The sequence below is a fragment of the Phymastichus coffea genome, unplaced genomic scaffold (assembly GCF_024137745.1).
Source record: "Phymastichus coffea isolate CEN01 unplaced genomic scaffold, Cenicafe_Pcof_1.1 PCOF00082, whole genome shotgun sequence".
In the NCBI taxonomy this organism is placed as follows: Eukaryota; Metazoa; Arthropoda; class Insecta; order Hymenoptera; family Eulophidae; genus Phymastichus; species Phymastichus coffea.
Window position 1 is genome coordinate 789,622 of NW_026706893.1, and position 23,950 is coordinate 813,571.

The 23,950-nt window shown below is 43.3% G+C and overlaps 1 protein-coding gene across 1 annotated transcript in view; it reads left to right on the forward strand.

Annotated features, from left to right (window-relative positions):
* LOC131668641 (transcription factor AP-2-epsilon) overlaps window positions 1–23,950 on the forward strand; it is a 176,530-nt gene that overhangs the window by 88,321 nt on the left and 64,259 nt on the right. The window contains exon 2 of the mRNA XM_058942983.1: window positions 2,537–2,645. Coding sequence (XP_058798966.1) covers window positions 2,592–2,645 — 54 coding nt within the window. The 5' untranslated portion in view covers window positions 2,537–2,591. The remainder of the gene's footprint in view (window positions 1–2,536; window positions 2,646–23,950) is intronic.

Below are 23,950 nucleotides of genomic sequence, written 5' to 3' on the forward strand. Positions count from 1 at the left end.
ATCCGAAAAATCTGCAGGAGGCGGCTATTACGTAAGTGGACCGATGAGTTTCGGAGTCTGTCGAGTGATTACTTGCGCGCGCTCACGAACGAAAGACGAGAGTGAAAAAGAGAGCGCAAAAAGAAATGAGAGTGACGGGGAGGCTACACATTCTTTATACATACGGCAAGACGATATGCTCTCGCAGGCAGCTGTGGCGAACTTCATATGCCAAGATAGCAGCTGTCATATGATGCTAATTACCCTTTTAAACGCTGTACTAATTAATTTATCTTCCAAAATCCTTATAAATGATAAGCTTTGGCAAGCAAATCGAAAAAGAACACTCGCATCGAGAAACCATCGGCAGGCGAAAGATTAATTTGCAAAAGTTTGGCGCGGCTAAAAAAGGAGAGAAAAAAGAGGAGGAAAGCCATGGGAGACGGAAGAAACGAGAGTACGCGGGGCCGACGGGGCTGCACGCACGTACGCGAATGGAAAAGGCGCGCGGTAGTAGTCGGTGGCAGGTCCGGATGAATAATGGATTCGAACGCGCAGCCATGCCACGACTATATACACGGCGCGGTGGCGCGGCGGCGGCGGCGGCGGCGGCGGCAGTCGCTTGAATATTCATAATACACGCGGCCCTCTCGCTCTCCCTCGCCATTGGCGAGCATTACGCGTGTATGGGTGAGCAACGCTGCGTTTTTGCGAGTGGGAGAGTGCCTCTACCTACATAGATATACGGACACACGTTGGCGCGGGACATTCCGCGATGGGGGAGCTTGGCGTACGAGAGGAGCTGCTGTCTGCGCGCTTCTATCTCTCCTATATGTATATTATGCTTTCACGTGTATTTGATGAGGCGTAGATTGGGAATCCGAATTCCCGTAAAATTACATTCGTCAATTACAACTCGTGATAATCATATTACGGAAAAAATTATGGTTATTATTGAACGTTGCAATTTCATAATTCTTATTGTTTGCCAACTCACACGGCTGCAAAAACTGAAACCTAGTTGTTCCCCTCGCAATGCGAGATATTACAATGTAATTATTCATTTTCTTCAATCCACAATGACTATTCAGTCGCAAGTTCTACTGAAAGTACTACCTTGCACAAAACAATGCTGTTTCAAAGTTTCACGGGGAACCAAACCCACTAACTTCTCACAATTATGTCAGACCTATAATTACATAATTATCTCGTGAATACGAATCTGACAAGTGGTTCAATAAACTTGCTTTACACAAGATACAATTCAAGATACAAAAGTCTGCACGTGCCTCACAGATTATGAAACGATTCGTCATTAACATGCGATTATTAACGAGAAAGCTCGTCTAAGTCTACATTTGATTGACTAGATTCTGGTGAAAAATGCGCACGATAAGTGTATTTTATTTGGCTTATAGCAACTGAGACGAAAAGTCTGCTCGCAGGAAAGGCACCTGCGTAATAGGTAGTCGAACGTCGTTGGATTTCAAAATACAGTTTGCATTTTTCATAGGTATATAGCAACGGATTATCGGAAACGTACATGAACTTTACAATTTTACTTCTTTTATAATCAATAGAGCATTGTATAGACGATGCAATTTCTTGTCACTCACGGTTTTTATTTACACCAAATTTCTGAAGAAGGCTGCTTTCCGTCTAAAATGTATTAGATTTAAAATCAGTATTTTCCGTACATGTTATAAAAGATATATATATATATATATAAACTGTTCTATCAAATTTATATAATTTTTATAAGATTTTTATATAATAGTTTCTAAATAAAAATTTATAAAATTATAAAGTATATATAGTGAATCTATGAAAATAGTATGCCTCCGCATATTAAGTAGTAATACCACAAAACTGTCAGACAAATATCGTTACAAAAAAAAGTACTTTTTGTATTTCGGAACGGTATTTTCAATGCAATACAAATCGTACGGAAAGAGATGAAAATCAATCTAGTTTTGATGCATCACCAATCGGTGTACACGAGGGAAACGCAAGAGACGAAGTCGCGTTAGCCGCTCGACTGATCGCGCGCACACGCGTACGCCAAGTATTCTTATCGTATTCTCGATGAAATTTTCAAGATTCAAGCTTGTGGCAAGCTCGACGGTGCGATTGGAATTTGCAATACATACGTTCGGAAGCCGCACATATTGCGCACGGAGTTTTCCGTTACACTTGCGGGGCGACGCGTCGCGGTGAAACACGCGCTTCTATGGGTTGTGCGTATTGGTCTTGGCTCTTACTTTCCTCGGGATAGAATTTTTCATCGTGCACCCTCTTAGACTCTCGTCGTGGTGTGCTCTTTTTTTCGTTTTGGAATATACGCGCGACGATACAGGTTTTGAAGAATGAGACAGGCTGTTGCACGCGTATTCAAACACAAGTTATATAGGCCACAGCAATTTCATTGGAATAAATATGTAGAGCAATAATTTTTCCAAGTTTTAATCAAAGAAATTTGAATGTAAATCAATTGCAATTTTTCATTTCTGGCACCTGCTCGATCACTAACTATGTGTTTTGTTTTGTTCTAGGTAAGTTGTGACTGGATTATCGATTTTTGTGAATCGACATTTCTGGGATAAAACCCAAAGATGACGTTTCGTTGCGTGCCGGCTTTTCAAAATCCTGATTGCAGTGCACCATGGGTGAGTCATTTTTTATCAGTGTTTCACGCGAGACGCAAAGAAACACATCGAAATTAAAAGTATGAAGCGAATACCACCCTTTTTTAATATACTAATATCAAATTTAGAGCTCCATGTTCATAACATTTATAGTCGCGCAACGTCTATCTGCAACGCGAAATTCACTATTTACGTAGTTATATAAAAAAAAGATACCGACGTTACTAACGGATAACCCTCAAGTTTTCTCAGCAAAGAAAAGCCTACCTTTTTCGTAATTCAAGCATGGCGTTATTACTTTGTTCCTCTCTTAGGCCGCCCCACTCCATTGCTTCCTGTGCCTCTCATTCTCTTTCTCTCTCTCTCTCTCTCTCACTCACTCTCCGACCGGGTAAATAAGTCTGCTTGCAGTTTGTTTACCCGTCCTCGCTCAGTTTATAATGGAGATTATCTTATTTGTGCTGGTACTTGGAGAGCATCTTTAGTTATACTGTCGAGCTTTTCCTGCGTCCATGGAAAGCGAAAGTAAATCATTTTTAGAGTACATCGACTAAAATATAAATTTTGAAAATGATTGGATTTCGACATTGAAAGGACTAAAATATTCATGAGTTATAATTCTTTTTAAAAAGATTAATTGAATAAGTGCCTCACCTCTAACTTTTCTCAACTTTCAGTCCGTTTAGTTTGAGTATTTCTGATTTATACGCGTGAAAAAGTTAAGTAATTTTTCATATCATTTATCACTCGGGAAAATTATGTTTTTCGATAAAAGCTGAAAACTTATCAAAACACTACGTCTTAATTTTTTTATTACTCTACTGCTTTTCATTGGAATATTTTTTGGAAAAAGAATTATCAGGACGATAAATAATCTTGACTGAATATAAAAACAAGCGCGGGCATATCTATACATTAGATATCGAGCCCATAGTGAAAATTATACTTCACATCAATAATCACGAGGGAATGAAGATGCGCGCACATAGATATATAGTATAGTTCCAAGGGACTGAAAATTACGCAGCGACTTGCCAACGAACACTCCACCCACAAGGGACGCGCCGTGCGCGTTGTAAGGACAATAGGCAAGCGCCGGCAGCGAGCGCGCGTTTATTAATCGTCGACTGTCAGCCCGAGGTCCTGTGTTATTAGTGCATTAGACGTTGCGCTGCCCGCCCTAGACGTGCCATAGTATAGATATTACCATGCGAACCGCGTGCGGCATCCAATCGAACGATGCGTCGCAAGATATCCTCACTGCGCGATCACTTGAAAAATTAACCGCCCTACTGATCGCCGTGAGCTTTTATAGCTTTGCATTTGCCAAGTGAATATTCATTTTTCCAAACGACCGTCGTTTTATTAACTAATTTTATTTTGCACCGAGCTGACAATTACGTTACCGTCTTGAAATACCATTGGCGTGGATCGCTCCGCAGAGATCTGAATAGAGAGTCGGATAAAATCTCGTTGTTAGCTTTGACGCAGACTAACGATAACACTAGTCTTTTTTTAAATGAAAAGGTTTAAATACTCAACGGCACTATTTTGCCAAGTTGTAATTTATTTAAGTATATTTAAGAGTATAGCTGGAGAGACGAGCGCGCTACAAGTGCAGAAAGAATGAGAAGAAAGATGGCAGCCGAAGCCCTGCAGGTAGCAAAAGTCTAAAGTGGACATTGGCTATATATAGCTCTTTTGTTTTCCAAGTCGGAGGGAGAAGGAAAGAGGGCGCGGACGAGAGGAGGGCGATATATATGGAGAGATAGAAGAGAGTGCGAAATGTGATAAATGCGAGTGGTATACCTCCGGGGCCCTTTTGTTCGCCCAATGACACGCGCGCGCGCTTGCAGCAGTAATTACTGTTATCGGGGCACAATCGCTCTTACCTGTTGCACACACACACACACACACACACACACACACACACACACACACACACACACACACACACACACACAACGTTGCCATCCATCAGCTTAGCCACGGCCGCGGTTGATTCTCTTCCGCACACGTGCGATTCCGACGGACCGAACCTCGTTCCAATTGTCATGCACGCGGGCGCGCGCATTCTTTGCGACGCTCTCAAGTCCAGCCAGCCGAAGCTCTGCGCGAACCGTATACGCTTTTCTTCGTACGCGCGCATAAGTCAGTCCGCGGACGTAGTAACTCCCCCGGAAGGCGGCCAATTCTTGACAGGGCTCACCCAATATTTAGCGCTTCTAATGCGTCCGTCGTATAATTATAATTAGAAGGTTACGCCCCGTTCACCGCCCTACCGAACGATCCCTCTGCTCTCTGCCATCTTGCGACGTAGGCGCGACAAATTGTGGAATTTTATGTTTTAATGTTTTCATTGTCGCGCCAATTCTTTTAACCAAAGTCGACAAACTTGAAAATTGTTCCTCAGCATTCGTATATCGAATGAATATTGAAATATCGAAAGACGCTAATCGTAAAAGTATATATATATTTTTTTCTTCAGCGACCGCTACGGCACAAAATCCAAAGTCACTGTGTCAAAGGAACCCACTAATACGCATCTTTGTGATTTTATGCTTACGTGCACCTTCCCTCTCGCGCGTCCGGAATTTATGGTCGACGCGCCCGCGAGTCACTCGGAGGCGGATCGTCGCTCGGAGCTTGCGCGCTCGTGCGCAGCCCCTCGCATGTCCTTCCCGGTAGCCCAAAACAAGAAAATAAAGGCGTACTCCTGCTCGCCTTGCCAAAAGTATATTATCGCCTATATATTTTCTTCCCGGTGACTTTTTATCGATGCCGTGTCACTCTGTGCACGGGCGTGCAAAGCCGCAACCGTATTTCTATGTAATTATTTCCCCTTGTTGTTACACCCCGTTGACGGCAAAAATTATAGAGGGTTTTTTTTAGATGCTCTTTTCGTTTTTTTTTTCTATGGCGACCCGCATGTTACATTTTCGAGAGATTTATAAGCGTATAATTCACCCTGAGAATATAACACGCGGTCAAACTTCCGTGACCTTACATTTATTATTAAAAAAGTTTTTATGCGCAAAAATATATTCGATCAGTTGCATTACCTTCGGTAAAAACGCATTTCAGAACTGAAGTATCAAAAAAAAATGATTAAAATAGTTTGAAAATTGTCGGAATGAAAATTACTAGTTAGGCTCGTGTGCGCAAAATACGCGCACGCGCGTAAAAAAAAAGAACAATAAAGAAATACAAGTTTGCACGCGCGCTGAATTCGCTCGGGATGCCTTTCCTGAAATATTCGTCGAAAATGATTCTCGCGGGGCAACAATCATCCTCCTGCACGCGTGCTGCTGCAGCTCTAAATCGAACAAGCCGCAAAACGTAGGCGCGTAAGCTCGTCGCTCGTGTAAAAAAGTGCAGCCGTGTGTAGCCGCAAAGACCCAAAATTGTCGGAATAGCGCGGAGAGAGAGAGAGAGAGAGAGAGAGGTTTTTCGAAAGATCTGCCAGAGGCGCCGTTCGTGCGCGCGCTCGTGGCGATATTCGCGTGCCGATATTCCGGCGGTGGCGATGCAATGGCACATGCTGCATCACGCATACGCGATTTGCGCATTCCCTTCGTCTCTTTGTTACTTGGCTCGACCAATCGTTGCAAGACTCGCGGTAGTGGGGGAAGAAGGAGGCCCCCGCGGGGCAATTTGCCGTACAACGTGGTGGGGAGAGCGTTGCGCGTGGCCCTGGGGCCTGTCAAAGGTCGCCTGTCCCGAAGCTCTTTTTGTATTACGAAGGTCCGGCGATCAGCGCCATTAATGCTGATGCCGGTTTCCCTTTCTATTTTTTGTTTGCCATGCGTCTGCGTGTGTCTCAAGCTTTAGTACTTTTCATGTTTTATTGTATCGTTTTGGATGCTTGTCGTTGCGGCTGCGCATAAAAAAAGGGGCAAGTGAAGGAGAGCACTGTAATTTTGAGAGTTCGCGTGCAAGCCGAGTACTTAGAGCGTTTAGTGCAAGAGTCGAAGGTGAATTCTCGCACTTCAAGTCCTGTCTTAATGATTGAATGATTATAGATTTTAAAAGTAAAGTACCGGTTATAGCTTTCGTTATTGCTATCTTATGGCTTCAAGTAAAGCTTTTTATGACTCTGTAAAAATGAATTTCTTTATTTTTTTCTAAATGACATATGCCCGACGGTCGTTATTGAAACATAAAAAATATCACGGAAAACACTTTTTACTCCATATTTTTTTACTCAAACGGTTAAATTTTGATGTCACTTCACCCAAAGCCATTTTTTATATTTACGTTTTGTGGCAGTGCGTATAAATTACGGAGCTCTCGGGCAATGTTCAAGTCATTATTTTTAATACAAAGCTACATCTGTACCAAAGACAAAATATCAATACCTACCAAAATAATATTCTTTCAAGAAGAGAAAGTAGTACGCTATATACGTGTAAAACTACAATCATACAAGCTTGTAACTTGCAATCTAAGTCTAATATTTACGATAATTCCTGCAAGTATGAAGATTAACGTTGAAAATACTTCTATATTGAATAAATCTTGCTAGTTTGAAACTTTTATAAATTTTAATCTGACATTTTGAAATCCTCTCAATTAAACAATGTAATTTCGTCTACAAGGAAATATATTTTTGTTTTGGCTTTTGAACATTGGGCATTGCATTTGCGCGGTAGATAATACAAGTTCGGATGGTAAGACAAGATCCCTACAGGGCCATTTCAGTGCAGCCGGAATCGACTACCAGAAGGTAAGGTCGTTATTACAGTAAACTGTGTTGGTAATGAAGGTTTCTGTAGGCTTCATGCAAGCTTACGTGAAACATCAGCTGCGCCGAAGTTGCATCAAACCACAGCTAGATGGATCTGCAATCCAGATGAATTCAAAATGTTAAACACGACCTTATATTGTAAAAGTTCTGCCAATACTAGTAAAATCATACTATACTATTCAAAATGTGAAAAAGGCTATTAACAGATAGCAAACTTTGCATTTTTTCGTAATACATTAGATTTAAAAGTAATTGTTCACCTGTTTTTATTTATTACACGATAAAATTGCCTTAAAATATTCTTATTGGTGTATTGCAAAGATTGAATGAATTGAACGATACATTTGAAGCGGTTGTTCAATAACCAACTATATAAATGAATATATGTAACTACATTTTCAACAAAATAAAACTATCTCGCAATAAAATAAATTTCACAGAAGAAAATTTATCGGATAAGCAAACGAGAAAGCCTGTTTTATATGCCGTCAAGTCAAGGAGAACAACAACAGCTTCGTCCAAAAATGAAAAACAGTTGTCAGTGAAATATAAATCGTCGATAAACTCAATAAAATACAGAGCAAACATTGCAGCATCGCGCGAGGATCTCGGGCTAACATCAACAATGAGCTCGCTCCTTTTTGTTGGCGCGTAATTTATAACTCAGTCGCGGGTTGAAGCTTCAACATGCGGACTCATCTGCTCTGGGCTAGAGAGGAAGAGAGCGAAGAGCGAGACGTTCGCCCTTCGACGAGAGATGCGCTCATCCGATATCGCGGAATTCCTATCGATAAGGAAGCCGAGGGGCGGGGGAGAGGGTTGGAATTTTTAATCTGTCGCGATTAAAATCCTGCCGAGTAATTATCGTCGTAGTTGTACGTACCCCCGACGGTGTACGCGCAGCAAGTGAGTCGTTACGCAGCAACAATCGCGCGCACAAGCACCATATAAAGAGAGAGAGAGAGAGACAGGGGGAGAGAGAACTAACTTTGTTTTACTTTGCAATATGACAGACGGAGAGCACAGTCATACTTGCGGAATATGTACTTTTACTTTTCTCCAGGACAGTGCTTTCGATGATTATTGCCAACCGGAGCCAGGAAGGGGTCATGTATTTTTTAGCCACTCGGTTATACACAGAAGAGCTTTGTGTAGTCCTTTTGATTTTATAATGATAACATGATTGGTTTTCGATTTTTTTTCAATAGTTGCTTTGTCCATCGAGCGTAATTTAATTTAGACATCTTCATTGTTGTATTTTTCGCTTAGATTCTTATCGATCATCTAAGAAAATCATTAATTTTACAGAGAGATATTGATAACTGAGTATGAAGTGACGCAAAAATGTTCATTACATTGAAATATTTTTTTCCTTTCTATTCGATGTGAAATAATATTATCTAAGAATTAATTTTTTCGCATCGATAAATTTCAAACGAGATTACCGTAGAGCTTCGATTTTTACATTATTTTACATTTAATCAATATACTTGCAAATCAATCATTTTATAATACTAGCAATATTTATAGTTAAAAAGTATATATACCCGTGGTTATCATAAATTTCATTCAAGTTTTACTGTTAAGACCAACTGTAATAGAGATATAGCTATTTGTTTGATGACTATTTCTAATTACAATGTGGCCGGCTTTCTATTTTCTAAGAAGACCACCACTTCACACATCACACTATCTCTGCATAACATATGCAAAAGCACCCATAGCAATAGCTAGTTGTGCTAATACGTATTAGTGGTGGAGTGCTTTTTGCTTTAGACAGTATTACCATTAAGATTAGATGTTACATACATCAGTTTTACAGTGGAATTTTAATTGAAAGAATACAATAGTGTAGTTTGTCAAATCATACTAGTTAGTTCATTCGACGCCTTCGGCATATTTTACAAGGAAATTCAAGTTTATTTCGTTCGCTATAAAATGTCAAATGTAGCCAGATAATAATGCACACAACTTATTAACAGGTTGAAATCAGCTAAAGCTCGTTCATTGCGATCTCATGTATTTCCCATACGGGTTTAATTTGAGAGAGCACCGTTGTAAAAACGACGAAAATGTCCACGTGACTCCTTCTCGCACCAAGAGATCTCTATACATGATTAATGCATGAGGGTGAGAAAGAGAGAGAGAGAGAGAGAGAGAGAGATACTTTCAATACGCGCATATATGTGCCGGCTGGACGAAAGACTTTCTATAAGGAACGCACGCTCGGTTGTGCGAGGTTATTTGATTATGTGTATATATAGGCGCGTTGGGACAACTTTCAAATGCGGATGATCGATCGAACATAGTACCCGAGTGTCCGCACGTATAATGAGACTCTTGCCTTTATGTTCCGCTATACAGGATGGAATAGTATCCCGAAATTCTTAAATATTCGCACATATTTACGTATCTGTATCAGGTGTGTGTTCCGATGTGGGAATCATATACCTGCTCTTTTTTTTATTCTTTCTCGAGAGACTCGCTTATGGTAATTCGCAACGGTGATTCTCCCGTTTTTTTTTGTTTTTTTTTTATTTATTTTTTTTTGTTTTAGCAATCCGCGGGCTTTAGTCCTTTGCTCGTGTCCGAACAAAGTTTTTGAGAAATTTAGTAAGTAATGAATGCTCGTAGTCAATCAATTCGAGAATTCACTCATTTGCATTGGCCATTTGCAGATGACCAAAAACTTTTTTATTCGTGGATGTCGTCTTATGTGTTTTTTTGTTTTTCGTTTTTCTTTTTGAAAAGTAAAATCGACTTGTTTCTTATGCAAATTAATAATTGAAGTCTCTTGCGGAATAATGTGAAACGCAGAGGCCATCAATAATAATATTTTAACGAAAGCTCCTGAAGCCGTTACGCGTAAATATATCAGGCAAATTGCAGGCTTAAAAAAAAAGGCGAACTAATATTTATCTGGCAAGAGTAAGGCTCGCGTGTAAAATTGAACGGTCCGACCGGCGACGGAGTTGTTCAAACAACGCGAAGCATTTGCTTTGAGTTCGCGAGGATACACGTTTGAGGATGTAAAACGGCGGCGGTACGCATGCCATCGAAATTAAAAGCTTTACGCAAGGGCGCTCATGAAAACTCTTGGCACGAGGGAGCGAGACGGACAATTACGGGATATCTCTCCCCCTCTTATAGCAGCATCGCAGAGACTTCTGCTAAGCGGTACATCAGACACTGCAATGACGTCGCGAGTACGGACGCACGTGCATAATTCCATCAGCGAAACGTCTACGTGACAGCCCTGTTTCAGCATTGTCTTCTTCGACACTGCGGCGACTAGCTGACTATCTGCGAACGAAGCACCCATAATGCTGAAAAACGCTCCTTTGTTGGCGAAAATTGAGGAATACGTGGAAATAAAAGACTAAGAGATAGAGTTGTCAATTTAACAGTGGAATAATACTTGATAATATGATCTCGTAAATGCAGCCATAAAAAATTTTCCCCTGAAACGTGATTACACGCGGAATTCAAGTTTGCGTTAAATTATCCATCCACAATTGGATTCGCCACAATACGAGACATTCGAGCGCGAAAAGGGCTGTAATAGAAACGGGCAACGCGAGTCACGTCAGAAAGAAAAGTACAGCACTTGGAGGGGCGGCAAGCGCGTCTGTGGGATGTAAGTAATACGCGCAAGAAGAACAAAAAAAACTGCAGGCAAAGCGTCGGGTAATCGTCCGTGCAGTCGTGCGCACCGCACAGACAACGGCCAGCGTTTCACCAGCACGAACGGACGGCAAAGAATAGGTCACCGCTTTGGAAAATCAAAATACACTTTTTCACGATTATTCAATCCACTTGTCAATTGAAAATTGATCATTTGTGCGGGTTCCAATCAGTTATTAATCGTCGGTAAACTATCTGCTCTTGGTTCTTTACATCACAAAACTTTCACTGCAATTGAAATATAAAGATTTGAATTTATAACTCAATGCTTTAAACACTTTTCAAATAGCCTGTAGTGCTATTTTCTAAAACCTTCAATTCCCATAAAATCTATCAACCGTTTAAAATTAAACTAATTTATGGTTGTAAATATTTTCCTTTCGCTTTTTTTGATAAATTAAGTTGCAAATTTATGATGATACCATAATTACATACTTTCATTTTGTTACTCAACGCGCACATATATAACGATTGATTGCACCTGTGAACGGGCAATCAATCAAACATCAACAACAATCGACTTTTAAACGTTGACTAATTAACAGGGCAAGAGAGACGTATGTAAGTGTGTGCGCGTGCGTTTTCCTTGAGCAAAAGCTGTAGTATACAAAAATCTGGAAATCCTTGAAAATGTCAATTGGTCGATATCGACGGTGGGCTCATGAATGAAGCAAAACTGCGCGCGTCGTCGTCCCCTTGGTTCTGCAGCGACGAGGCATACAGTTAAGAGGCGAATAAATCTGCTAGCTGCTTCGAGTCTCCCCTCGCGTGCGCGCGTGGAAAAAGGACTCGCGAAATAAAAGCAAGAGGAGCGGCACCAGTGCGTCTGCGACATCCCGTGCAAAAAGAGCAATGTACTGAGGCGTAATAAAGAAAACGAGAGAAGCAGATCGGCGCAAATACACGTATAATACATATACGCGCAGACGAGTCGCGGCTGCTGGTCACTGGGGCGTTGACCTATGCGTGCTTACGTGCGCGCGTGCGTGTGTGTGCACTGCCTCCGTGGACCATCAAAGACGCAATGGGACAGCATATGTATATATGTTTGCACGGCAATCGAAGAGAGAAAGATTTGAGCCAGTGATGTGTGCTAAAAAGAAGAGAAGAGAAGAGCGGGGGATGTCGGGTAAGAGGTGAAGCATGGGAGAATCAGATGTCGACAGGTGCTTCTACCATATTAATCACTTGATTTTCTTCTTTCGATTCATCATTAATCTCTTTTCTTTGTCCAACTTTATTTCCTTGTTTGGCACGCAGATAAGAGAACGTGAGCTTATCGTAAGCAGCATCAACAGATAAATATTTTCAATTAAACGGAAAAGATTGTGTGTGTAAAGGACACTGTGTGGATCGGTAAGGTAGTAGTATTAGATAGCGAATGGAGTACAGCGCAAAGTACACGTAAAAACTCAGTCAAACTGGTCGAAAGGGAGAAGAAAAATGTGTACGAGTACTGCGTAGCTGCACATATACGAGTCGAGGGGACATTGGGGAGAGCTTTATCTTGATCGGCCGCTTGAATCCGTGATTTCTTCATTTGTGGGCTAATAAAACTTTAACTTGTCCCTTCCCTTCCGTCGAGCATGAGCATACAACTCGCATTGTGAAAAGTTATATTTATACCACAGCGTTAGAAAGATATTTTTAATTAATTATTGTCGATTATTGGTTTCATCACTTTTTCGTCTTATATATGGTGAAAGTCAAAACGTCAATCCATATATAAATCGAGAAATTCAAAATACACAGTGGATCAAAATAAAAATGCACGATTGTCAAAATAGATCTTATCCGTGCGCGGATAATAGAAAATCGCCAGTTTCGCGTCTCCAAAATCGAATCGCATGTGATTTTCATCACACAACTCATCTCGTTATCGCGATCGGAGATCAGAGCGATTAAACTCATTTCGAAGCACCGCGCATAAGGTCCTGACGTGTTGTAATATCAGTCGAAAAGTCATACTCGCGATCGCGAGGAGGGCCCCATGCGAATTGGAGCGTGGCCAGGTCTTCGCGTGCAGAGCGGCTTGATTTATTGCCGGATCCACTGTGGCGACGTGTCCTCATTTATACGGCACCGCCGTTGCCGCCGCCGAATATCACCAAGGCGGCCCTTTGATCGCTTCTTCTCTTTTGGGATACTCGATGGCTTCGTTTTTAAAAATTTTTTTCACAGAAATGTCTCGCTCGTTTTATCGGCTGTTTACCGATCGCATGCATCCTTTTTGTCATAATATTGTGCACCTCAATATCACTGGTTCATATGGATATCGTATTAATTGTGCTTATCCATTATATTCTGAACCATTATTGGTCCTTTTTATGGATCTTCAATTCTCCATTGGGATCTTTCAATGCTGATATATATGTATAATTTTGCAAAACTTTTCTACAGTGTAGCCGGTTTTCTCTTGAAAAATGGGAGATCGATTGATATTTAATTTCTTTCTTTGAAAAAGAAACATACGGCATCGAAGTGAAAAAAATATAAAAAAATTGCAAGAAATAAAGCCAAATAAGAAAGAGATAGAGAGCAAAAATGTGAAAACGCTGCACAGAGTTGTACGTGCCACTCGAAGATTATACTGCTGTTTCGCGTTCCATCGAATAGTTTACGAGGAGCTACGGCTAGTCGTCGCTTGGCGAGGCCGCAAATAAATAATACATGCTGCACTCGGCCATTAGGACACGTATATGTACGCATCCCTCTATACACGAGAAAGAAAGAGCTCTCTCTCTCTCTCTCTCTCAGTCTCTCTCACTTGCGGTTTATATGTATCTAAGGGAAGCAACACGCACACACAACATACCGATTCTCGTTACCGGACACTATACGCAATTATATTCGTAGCCATAGTCAGAGTGCGAAAAATGCAAATTGTTAGAAATGAGATCGAAGTTCTTGTTCGCGCGGGATTCGATCAGCCTCTTAAATTAGCGTTTTTCACAGATCATTTATTGCGGTTTAATGATTTTTATAGCTATCGATCCCGTCTTGCAACCAAAGATCGTTGGTGATTTTTCAATTATTCTCTTTGGGTTATTTCTACGGAGCTGAGTCATATTGATCGACGAAATTCCAACGATTGAAATAATGATCTTTCAAATACAACATTCTGTACGTATTCTCCCAGTCTGAATATCACGATAGAATGTAGAATGACTCGCATACTTTGCTTTTGTCTTATTTGCGAATCGATCGCCGAGTAAAAAAATGTAATGCGAATATTGAATCGCAACGTATATACACGTATGAAGTACATCGTGCAAACTTATTTTCCAATGTTACGACGACATTAATTGAGACAATTATTATTAAACAGTTACCTTAACTATGCAGTAGCTTAGTAGCTATGCAGCAACACAGCTTCCTTTTATCAAGACCATATATTCTTCCAACTTCAAAGTTTTCATACGCAGCATTGGTTGCACTCATAGTGTATATAGGCACATATAGCGCACCAGTGGGGCATGTGACGCATTGACGTTAGAAACGTGATCGGCATAGCAAAAACGAAACTCGGCAAGTCACGCCCCATGAGCTTCTGGTCATTGGTCGCGGCGGGCATAGACTTGCCCGCTGCGCGCGAGTGCATAATGGTCGCGATCCGTATAAAGTCAATTGCGCGCGTGTGCATCTTTCGCAAACGACCATTTTTTACACTGGATCTGCAAAAAAAAAAAAGGAGGGAGTGGTAGAGGCTCGCGAACACCGTTAAACGGGCATTCTTTATTCGGTAGTATCTTTTTTTTGACAATTTTTTTACCTTTAAATTGTATTTGCAAGCTGCTTTTTTTTATCGAAAACTCTCACTCACAATCAAAGGTCTTTTAATTGGCCGAATGCGTGCTTATGAATGTATAATACAGAGTGTAATTGGCATTTTAAGTGAGAAATTATGCTGATGAGAAGAGAAGGAGAGGAGCGTGGTACTCCGATAAATTTCTCTCATCAGAGAGAGAATTTTGAGTTTTTAATATACGATAATGATAGGAAGCTTTAAATTTGAAAGCGATCAATGTCATGTATTTTGTATAGTGTTGTGTCAATCCATTTGGTAATGATAGGAAATAATTGATAAATACGCTCGTGGCAGCGTGAGATAAAATTGACGAGACCACCCGTTATATTCTCTAAACTGATCGTGCACACATAAATTTTCGTGTAATATCAAAGCAAACTCACTATTACCGCATTAATCCTCTCTCGATCGAATAAATCGTTCAAAAGAAAATGAGAAAAACTCGTGTTGCGTATACTTATATAGCGACTCTCACCCGTGCACGTATCGTCGTATATCCAGGCGAACGCAATAATAATCTCGCGCGCGCGCGAACTGCCGAAAATCAATAGATCAAATCGCAACGATAAGCATTTATCCTTTCGTCGTGCAGCAGCGGATATATACGCCGCACACAAAAGGCGCCACACTGTAACCGGAGGACTCGAGCTCGGTCTGATACGAGAAGAAAGAGAGGGAAAGACGATAAAAACCACGGGAGAGAGAGAGAGAGAGAGAGAGATTCAGATATAGCGAAGATGAGGTGGAGACGGAATGAGGAAGGGAATGCGAGTGAGCACGAGGAAAAAGCGAAAAATGCTGAATTGGAAGAGAAAAGCGCGGCCGGGAGATGAATTGATCCGGTCCCTTTACTGGACTGCCTCGCGCAGTGATGAACTTTTATTTTGCCTGTGATCTGTAACTACGAAATGTTTGCTCTTTGCGCACCGCGAATCGCTGGAATTGCTTTGTCAAAGTGTCACCAATTAACAAACACGATTACCCTGAATTATTTTCGTACGAGCGATGAAAAAAAAAAAAATAAGAATCCGAAGACCGTGCTGCTATCTGAAAATGAGGAACCAGCACACTCGACTCTCGCGATCTCCGAAAAGCAATATCACTAAGGCAAAAAGAGCGCATTATACATCTCGTATCGCGTCGGTCGGATGGGCTTTCCCATCAAGCTTCTTTCTCACTCCTGGGCCATGCAGCACAATGCTCGCTCGCTAACTCTTTTTTTTGCTCGCTCGCCGAGGAGTCCACACTCGCCGCGGCGCATTGTACGCGCTATCTGCATCCGGCAGAGACGCGCCCCGGACTAGACGTGAAAATATGCTCGGAGATTTCTCTTCTCGAGAAGGGAAAAAAGGCTGCTGCTCGCTAGCTCTATATATACATATATATATCCCATTTATCGAAGGGCAGTTAATCTCCGCGAGAGCAGGCTCACTCGCGCTTATATGCATATATGAACGATCGTATCGACACGGGGATTCGCCTTTTCTTTGCCCGCGCGCCTTTATTTCTTAGCTGAATACCATCGTATATTTTTCATAGTTATGCGCGCTCAGAACTTTCATTTGTATTCAATCAATAAATTTCGCTTTCGCGATGAATCCGAGAATTTCAAATAAAAATTGATGTAAATGTATCACTTGTTATTTTAGTCTCCTACTATGATCTCGTACATTACGATGGAACGTGACACTTCACTATTTTACTGTCTCGAATCTATTGAAACGTCTGACTACATACGTCTCATTCTACTAAAACAGGTTCGTCTTTTATACTTCTTGTAATCGTGTCAGATTTTTTCGATAAAACCAATCGATAATAATTATTATTATTGAGAATTAACTTTTGTACAACGTAATTTTTTTTTAATTTTTTGAAAATTTAATCATAACTCATTTGCGAAACATCCATTGACATCTATCGACCAACACCCATAGTCGCAATAAGCGATCTTACCAATTTTATTTTATTTATCAAACGACCTACCTAATGCGTACAAGATCAACAGTCAATGGGCTCAAGATACGCGGCGCTTCATTGAAGATATAGCGAGCACTCTTGGCGAATGAAAAAAAAGTGATCGCGCGCGCGCTTCGGTTCCGCTCGGCTCGCGAGCTCAATCCAGTTGCGACGATCCACACACGTGTGCGCGATCATGATGCGCGCGAAACCGAGTAAAAAAAGAAATAAATGTAAAAAAAAACAAAAAAATCAAGGAGGATCTGTGCGATCTGTATGCGCGACCGCAGGGACTTCGCCGCCTCCGGTAAAAGCCTCTAGGCTCTCAAGGTCCTGCATCACGAGCAAACGTATACCTCACTTTGCGTGCACTTTTTGAAGGGTATATAATTATTGTCTTTTCGATGTAAACATACATTTCGTTTGTTAGCTTTGCAGATTTCTCTTAAAAATAAGATATTTTGCAAAGTTTTTTTTTTTTTTTTTTTTCATGAAATTGACAGCCAATACGTTTTATGAGAAAAATCATTATGAACGGTAGCAAACTATACATTGTTTTCTTTTAATTTTCAACACGAAATATACGTCTCTTTTACGAGTTATTGATTAACACGCTATTTTATATTCACACGTACACGAGCAACACAGTAACAAGCAAACTTTTAAAAAGTCAAGCTCGCGTATTTTCTTTTGCTAAAATTTATGTAAGAGTGACATACAACGACAGCCAAGTTAACGAGAGCAGCAACAGCGGCAACAGAAGTAATTAACGAAGAATGTCTTACTCAGCGGTGAATCGGCCCAGATCGGGGCTAATAAAAATGACGAAAACTTTCTTGTACACGGCGACGACAATTGGCGGTATATAGTCGAGAAAGTGCTCGCGAAGCGGCAAGGCTATACGGTCGAGTTATAAATCGTCGGCGCAACGCATCCCCTGCATTCGCACGCTTTGCATAAAGGCGCGCGCACTGCTGCGGCCGTGAAGAGCAAACGTGTGAAATTTCAGCGCGTAACGAACAGTTGGAAACCCTCTTCATTCGGTGAAAGATAAATTTCGCATTACTCTGCCCTCCTCGGCAATGTATCAAAGAATATATGCAGGCGTGCTCTAGCGTCAGCATCCCAGGTTAGAGTGGCAGGGCAGTGTTGATCGATGCTGTTTCGCGATGCTCGTGAAAGAGCAGCAAGTGCAGCGGTCGAATGTAATGGAAGACGTCCGAGGCAGCTCGAAAGCGGCGAATCGCGCCGACTCGGGAAGGAGAAGAAACGCTCGCGTTGACTAATTGCAAAGGCAGACTGTTTTCTTTGACGGACCACGCGAGCGCAGCCATTCCTATTTTCATTAACCTTCAGCACGCGCTCGCGCTCGCCAGTTATTCTCCGCGTTTTTCGCGGCTTCGCCCTTTGCGGCGAAAGACCGAGCTGCGCTCGCTCCTCGCGCTGTTTTTCTCTGGCATCGGCCGCGTCCGCGTTCGGCTGCTCTCAAATAAATCTGCGACTTTTTGGGTCGTCTTCTCGCTCGCTCTTGCCGAGACATTGCATTCTTTCTTAACGAGCAGCGCGCCGTGGCGTTTTGCGCTCTCTCGCCTGCTCGCGAGTACTGCGCCGGAGAGCACGTATTTGGGTTAACGTATGGAGGAATGCCACCGCCGTGACAAGCTAATTCGATCGCGCAAAGTCCCCGTACGCACCTCGTCAACGGGGATTATTCGACGAGGGTTATCGAAGATCGATGCAGGTGTATTACTCGTGTCCGAGCTTTCACTGCTTCGGCCCTATTCGGCCACTATTCTTTCCATAGCTTTTCGTTAGATTGAGTTGTACGCATCGTTGGGCTCCGGTTGAGACATTTCATTTGTTTTGATTGCAACCACTACGGAGCCTCGTGCAGTTACCTCGGTGTTAGTTGCATGTAACACGCTCAACTGTATCATTGAATAGACCAAGTTATTGCCGATGAACCTTATTTATTGAGGTGAATTCTATCACACCGCCAATATATTACAATTTTAAATGCGTGTGTCGATGAAAGTTTGACGAAAGTCGTAGAAAACTTATCGCAATCGGATTAGTCAGATCCAGGCTCTGTTAACTCGGAATTCGATGTGAAGAAGAAGAAAAAAAGTAACCAGGCCTCAGTGCAGCATTTTATTATCCCAGTTTGAAAGCAGTGCTTTATTGCGTCCTGAGAAAAAAAAAATGCGCGCAGAAGGTGAAAACGAGGAAAGAATCGATTTTTATCGACAAATCATGTAGATTCGTTCGTTACGACGAAAAGTATTGAATAATGGACAGCAGATCTATAGATGTGATTTAATGGGTCGACAATTGCGTCATGAATGAGTACTTGATTTCTCCGGCAGTTATTAAATGGAGGCCTATTAGAGTGCGCGGTAAGGGATCAAGCCAGCGGCGCGACGACTGCCCGTGTCGACTGTACAACTGGATCGCGCCGCCGCCGATAATGAGACGAGATAGAGGCAGCACGTCTCGCGCAAAAGAATGTCGCTCTCTTCGAAGATATTTCAATAAGATTTTATGATTCGGTATTCGCGACTTTATAGATCAAGCCATTTGTACCTAGGCTCATTGGCGAGAAGCAACGATATCTGTCGTTCGTGCTCGCGGCAGCTGCATACGTGAAGCTATTCGCGACACGAAGAAATTAAGCGATTACGAGCGCGCGGCCACTCGAGCTAAGTGATAAATTTATTGTTTCGCGGAAACTCCTCGAGTATCGATCGGCCCGTGCGTTATAAGAAAACCGCCGCAACATTTACAAAATTCTTCGTGGATATAATCGGCGTATATTTCATAACCGCTGCCGACAGTTCGCAAACAAAAAACCTACTTTCCCGCGATAGTCGGTCGCGCGAATAGTAGTAGTGGTAAATAATAACGAGCGTCGCTCGGCGCATCTCCAACATTGCGCGATCTTTTTTTTGCGTTTCAAGTCTTACTCTGAATGGGGAGTGGGGGGGGGGGGGGGGGCATCGTGGTCGCAGTTTGAAAACCAGCGAGTATATAGCGGAAGCGTGCGCGCGGCGTCGCTCGCATCGGCTGCTAATAGGAAATATATCCCCGAGCGTTAACAATGGCCATTTGCATCGAGTCAACTGCGAGCAGCAGCGTCCCGCAATTGTAGCTACCACGCTCCGATGTGTGCGCGCGTGTGTATGGCTGCATTGTCGTGCGCTCGCATTTCACCTGCGCGCGCTCGTTAAAGATACACGCGCGCGAACGCGATTTTCCTTCTCTTGCGGCGATCTCCTCGTTTTAATCGTGCGCGCAAGCGGCTTCCGGTCTTACGATTCGCGGCTGCTGCGGGTTTTCTACGCGCAGCGGCTTCGATTCATTGATGCGCGGCTGAGCTACGAGCTACCATCTCATGCCGATTGAGTTGACTCGCGCACGTCGACGCACTGCTAAAACAAAGCCCGACTTGCGACTAGATTATAAGTTCAATGAATTCCTGAATGTCGTTTACGCAGCAAAAATCTAAGCGCTTACCTGTGGGCTACAAGTATTCGCGTCTGGGTGCCTTACCGTGCAAATTATAAAATCTGTCGTTGAATATTGACGCACCATCTAAAGGGATGAAATAGCAATCGTGATGTCCGCATGATTTGAAGCTTTAGAAAATGAAAAACTTAACGGAAATCTTCGACGGCCAATTGAAATAAAGTCTACACCTACTGTGGTCGACGAGCTCTCAGTCGATCGTAATCAAGCCAAAGTCACAGCGCACGAATGAACTTGAACCGGCCACGACTGTACAAAGGAAGAAAGAAAAGTCAAGTACACGATGCGAGAATGCTCATCCACGGCGAATCCGGAAGAGCAAGCCCACGCGCTGCTCAAACGCAGAATCGAGGATCCTTGTCGGCGCGCTTGTCGATCGCACACACCGGGAGAGAACGGTGGAATCTAATCCGAGGCTTTCGCAGGCATCACGGGAATGAGACAGTGATCGGGAAAACAGGAGATTGAAAAGGAAGAGATGAACTCCGATAAGCACTCGAAAGCGGAGCTGTTGAGTGCATAGACGAGAACGACATAGTTGACGAGTCATATTTATGTGTGGTTAATTCGAGAGGTCGAGTGCTCTGCTCGTTTGACTGACGGGCAATCGAAAGCACGCATCATTCGATATTTACTCTTTTGGCCGAATCTACTTGATTTCTGTCGAGGTATAGGCAACAAATAACTCAGCCATTACAGGCATAGCTCAGCATTGCACGTTGTAAGACGAGCGATAAAAAGCGGAAACAGCACTACTAGCCGACAGTTCAATAGACTCCTCTCTGTCAAGCGCTCTACAGCTCGGCGTAGCGCAGCAGCGGGGAAAAGAAACAAGCGCAAAATGACGTAGATTCTAACGTCAATATCGAATGTCTCGCGCGGCGACTGCGTAAACGAGCAGCGACGTAATAAGCGCGGGACCAGCCGAGGTAGAAAAATCGAGCCGAACAATCAATCGCGACGGGACAATCGAGTAGCATATGAATGCGCGGGAGGCAGGCTGGATAAACGCGACGACGACGGACGAGCCAAGTGCAGTTAGTCGGGCGACTCTAACGCGATCGCCGTGGGTGGACGGGGACGCGCAGCGAGGAAGAAAGAAAGAGCGCGGCGGAGACAGGTGGTGCGGAGACCGGTCTCAAGCTCTACGCGTGACAGCGCGCGAGCTCCTCTCGAGCCGCGGGCCCGCTGCAACAATGCCGCGCGTTAATAACGCGAGAGGCATCGATTCGCCGATCTTTGCCCGCGCGCGCCGTGCCGAATATGTTCGTTGGGGAGCACTGCGTACGCTCGAGAAAAGCCAAAAGTCCTAGTCGAGCGAAAACGAACACAATGCTTTTCAGCGCGATAGAATTCCCAATAGCACTTTTTTTTTTTATTAGCTCGATTATAGGACTCTAAAGTTTTGCCGCGGAATTCTCTCGCGCACCGTGCTCGGGCGTTCGAATTCGACGAACGAGAGCCGACGGAGAGCGCAGGAACGAAAGCTAGCAAAAGTGTCGAGAGAACGAAGCGCATAGGTGGCAATGATCGCGACGCGAGTGCGACGCGGAGAGCGAGAGCTAAAAAGAGAGTGGGAAGCTGGGAATCGAAGAGAGAGAAACATAGTTTTACCCCCTCTCGCCGCAGGCGGCGCCACTCGTATGGCGGCATACACACGGCGAACAGAATACGGGCTTCTGCTCTGTCTCTCTTTTCGCCTCTAGGCCATTGCGGAGAGGCGCGCGCTGGCCGCTGCATCTCGCCATCGGAGCAGCCTCCGGCGACCGCCAAGTTTTTCCCGATCACGTGGGGGCACATTTATACCGCCCGCGGGTCCAAATACAAAACATCTCTCCAACCACGTGCGCTGCTCTCACACGACGAGCCGTCGAATGTAATAATAAAGCACGAGGTATTCCATTCAACAACTTCTATTTTCTTTCTTTCTTGTTTTCTTTTCGTCGTTTTCCAAGTCGCGCAGTGCGAGTGCAACCATTTTAATTAACGAGATCTGCTGCCAACAGCAGTGGCGAAATAGACGAATGAAACCGGCATTTCTGAATTCTCTCTTCAATTGAAAAGTCGAAACCGGTCGCGAAGGCGAACACGTGTGTGCTGTGAGTGTCCTCGTATATAGTAGCCGCGACCAAACAAACTTCTCCGCGCCCTGGAGATTTCAATGCCTGCAAGTCGACTTGCATTGTTATATCCACGCCCGGCTGTGGCCGTGTACATAGTGCTTCGTTGAGGAAATTTTATGTGCCTACGACATTTATCACAGAAACGCATCTGTACACGGGTGTTGGGTCGTCGCAGCTATAACAAAGTTATTTCGGAATTGACGGTGCTACGTTTCGTGAGAAACTGATGTTCAAGTAAGAGCGAGGCTCGATAATGTCATCGATCTTGGACTCGGAAGTCGATCGCACGAAGATGTCACCGCTCGACGACATCAAATCGCCTACGAGCGTCGAGTCTGAACTGATAGTTGCGGACATGCTCGACGAGCATGAACAGCGGCATAATCATCATCACCATCATCATCAACAACAACATCAACAACAGCAACAGCAACAAATCGATGTTAAGCGTAAACGCGAGTATGACGTTAACGGTGATGAACTCGTCGCACGAAAATTGCCTCCGTTAGCTGGCAATAACAACGACGTTACGTTCGTGTTGGAGGAGCAACCTGCCGAGGATCAAATGCAGGACGACCCTGACGATGTGAGTGTTACTTCATTTTTCCACGGTAGCTATGTAGCTATATATACGCCTACAGTCGAATCGATCGTGTCGTTCAATTTTATTATCGGCGTACTCTGCATAACCAAATCGATGGGAAATCAAAGAAATCCACATACCGGCTGGTAAAGAAAAGTTTCTTTTTTTCATAAACTTTTTCGCGGCTGATAAAGCACTCCATCCCAAGTCTGCCGAATCCCGTTCTCGATGCTTCAGGAAAAAAAAATAAAGGAAGACATTGAATCATCGCGATACAGCGACCAAATTAATGTTCCCAAAAACCTCTCGCACTCCGCAACAGGTTCCATGCGTGCGCGCGCGCGTGTGTATACGTGTACGCGTGTGCGATACGTTGAAGCGAGCGCGCGTGCGACGAGCGAGGCCGCTATATATACATTACGCAACAGCGTTAAAATCCCGTAAAAGCTTAAAGCAGCAATATAATAAAAATTATTGACTGGACCACCGCGCGACATCCCAACTGCTATTTTTTCTTCTCTTTTTTTTTTCTCTCGAAAATATCGCGAAAACCTGTTAGCCAAGCTCAGGGGACGCAGCTCGTCTGTACATAGAATTGGTTTCGATCGTAGGGACGTTATTTTATTGTATCTATTTTGCGCTGCGATAGCGCGAGAGAGCAGGGGGTGCCTAGGTTCGCGCCCGCGCGCAAGTTGTAAACTTTCTCCTTTGTGCACGTGTACGTGCATCAGCAATTGATGAGGACAGCTGGTTTACACACCGGCCTGATGCTGTGTGCATGGGATTCCAGTCGTTTTGTTTACCTTCCGGTTTATTGGAGCGCGCGCCATAATATTGAACGTAATGATGTGCAATTTCGTGACTGTTCAGTATACTTTGTTTGATTTCAATACAATGGTC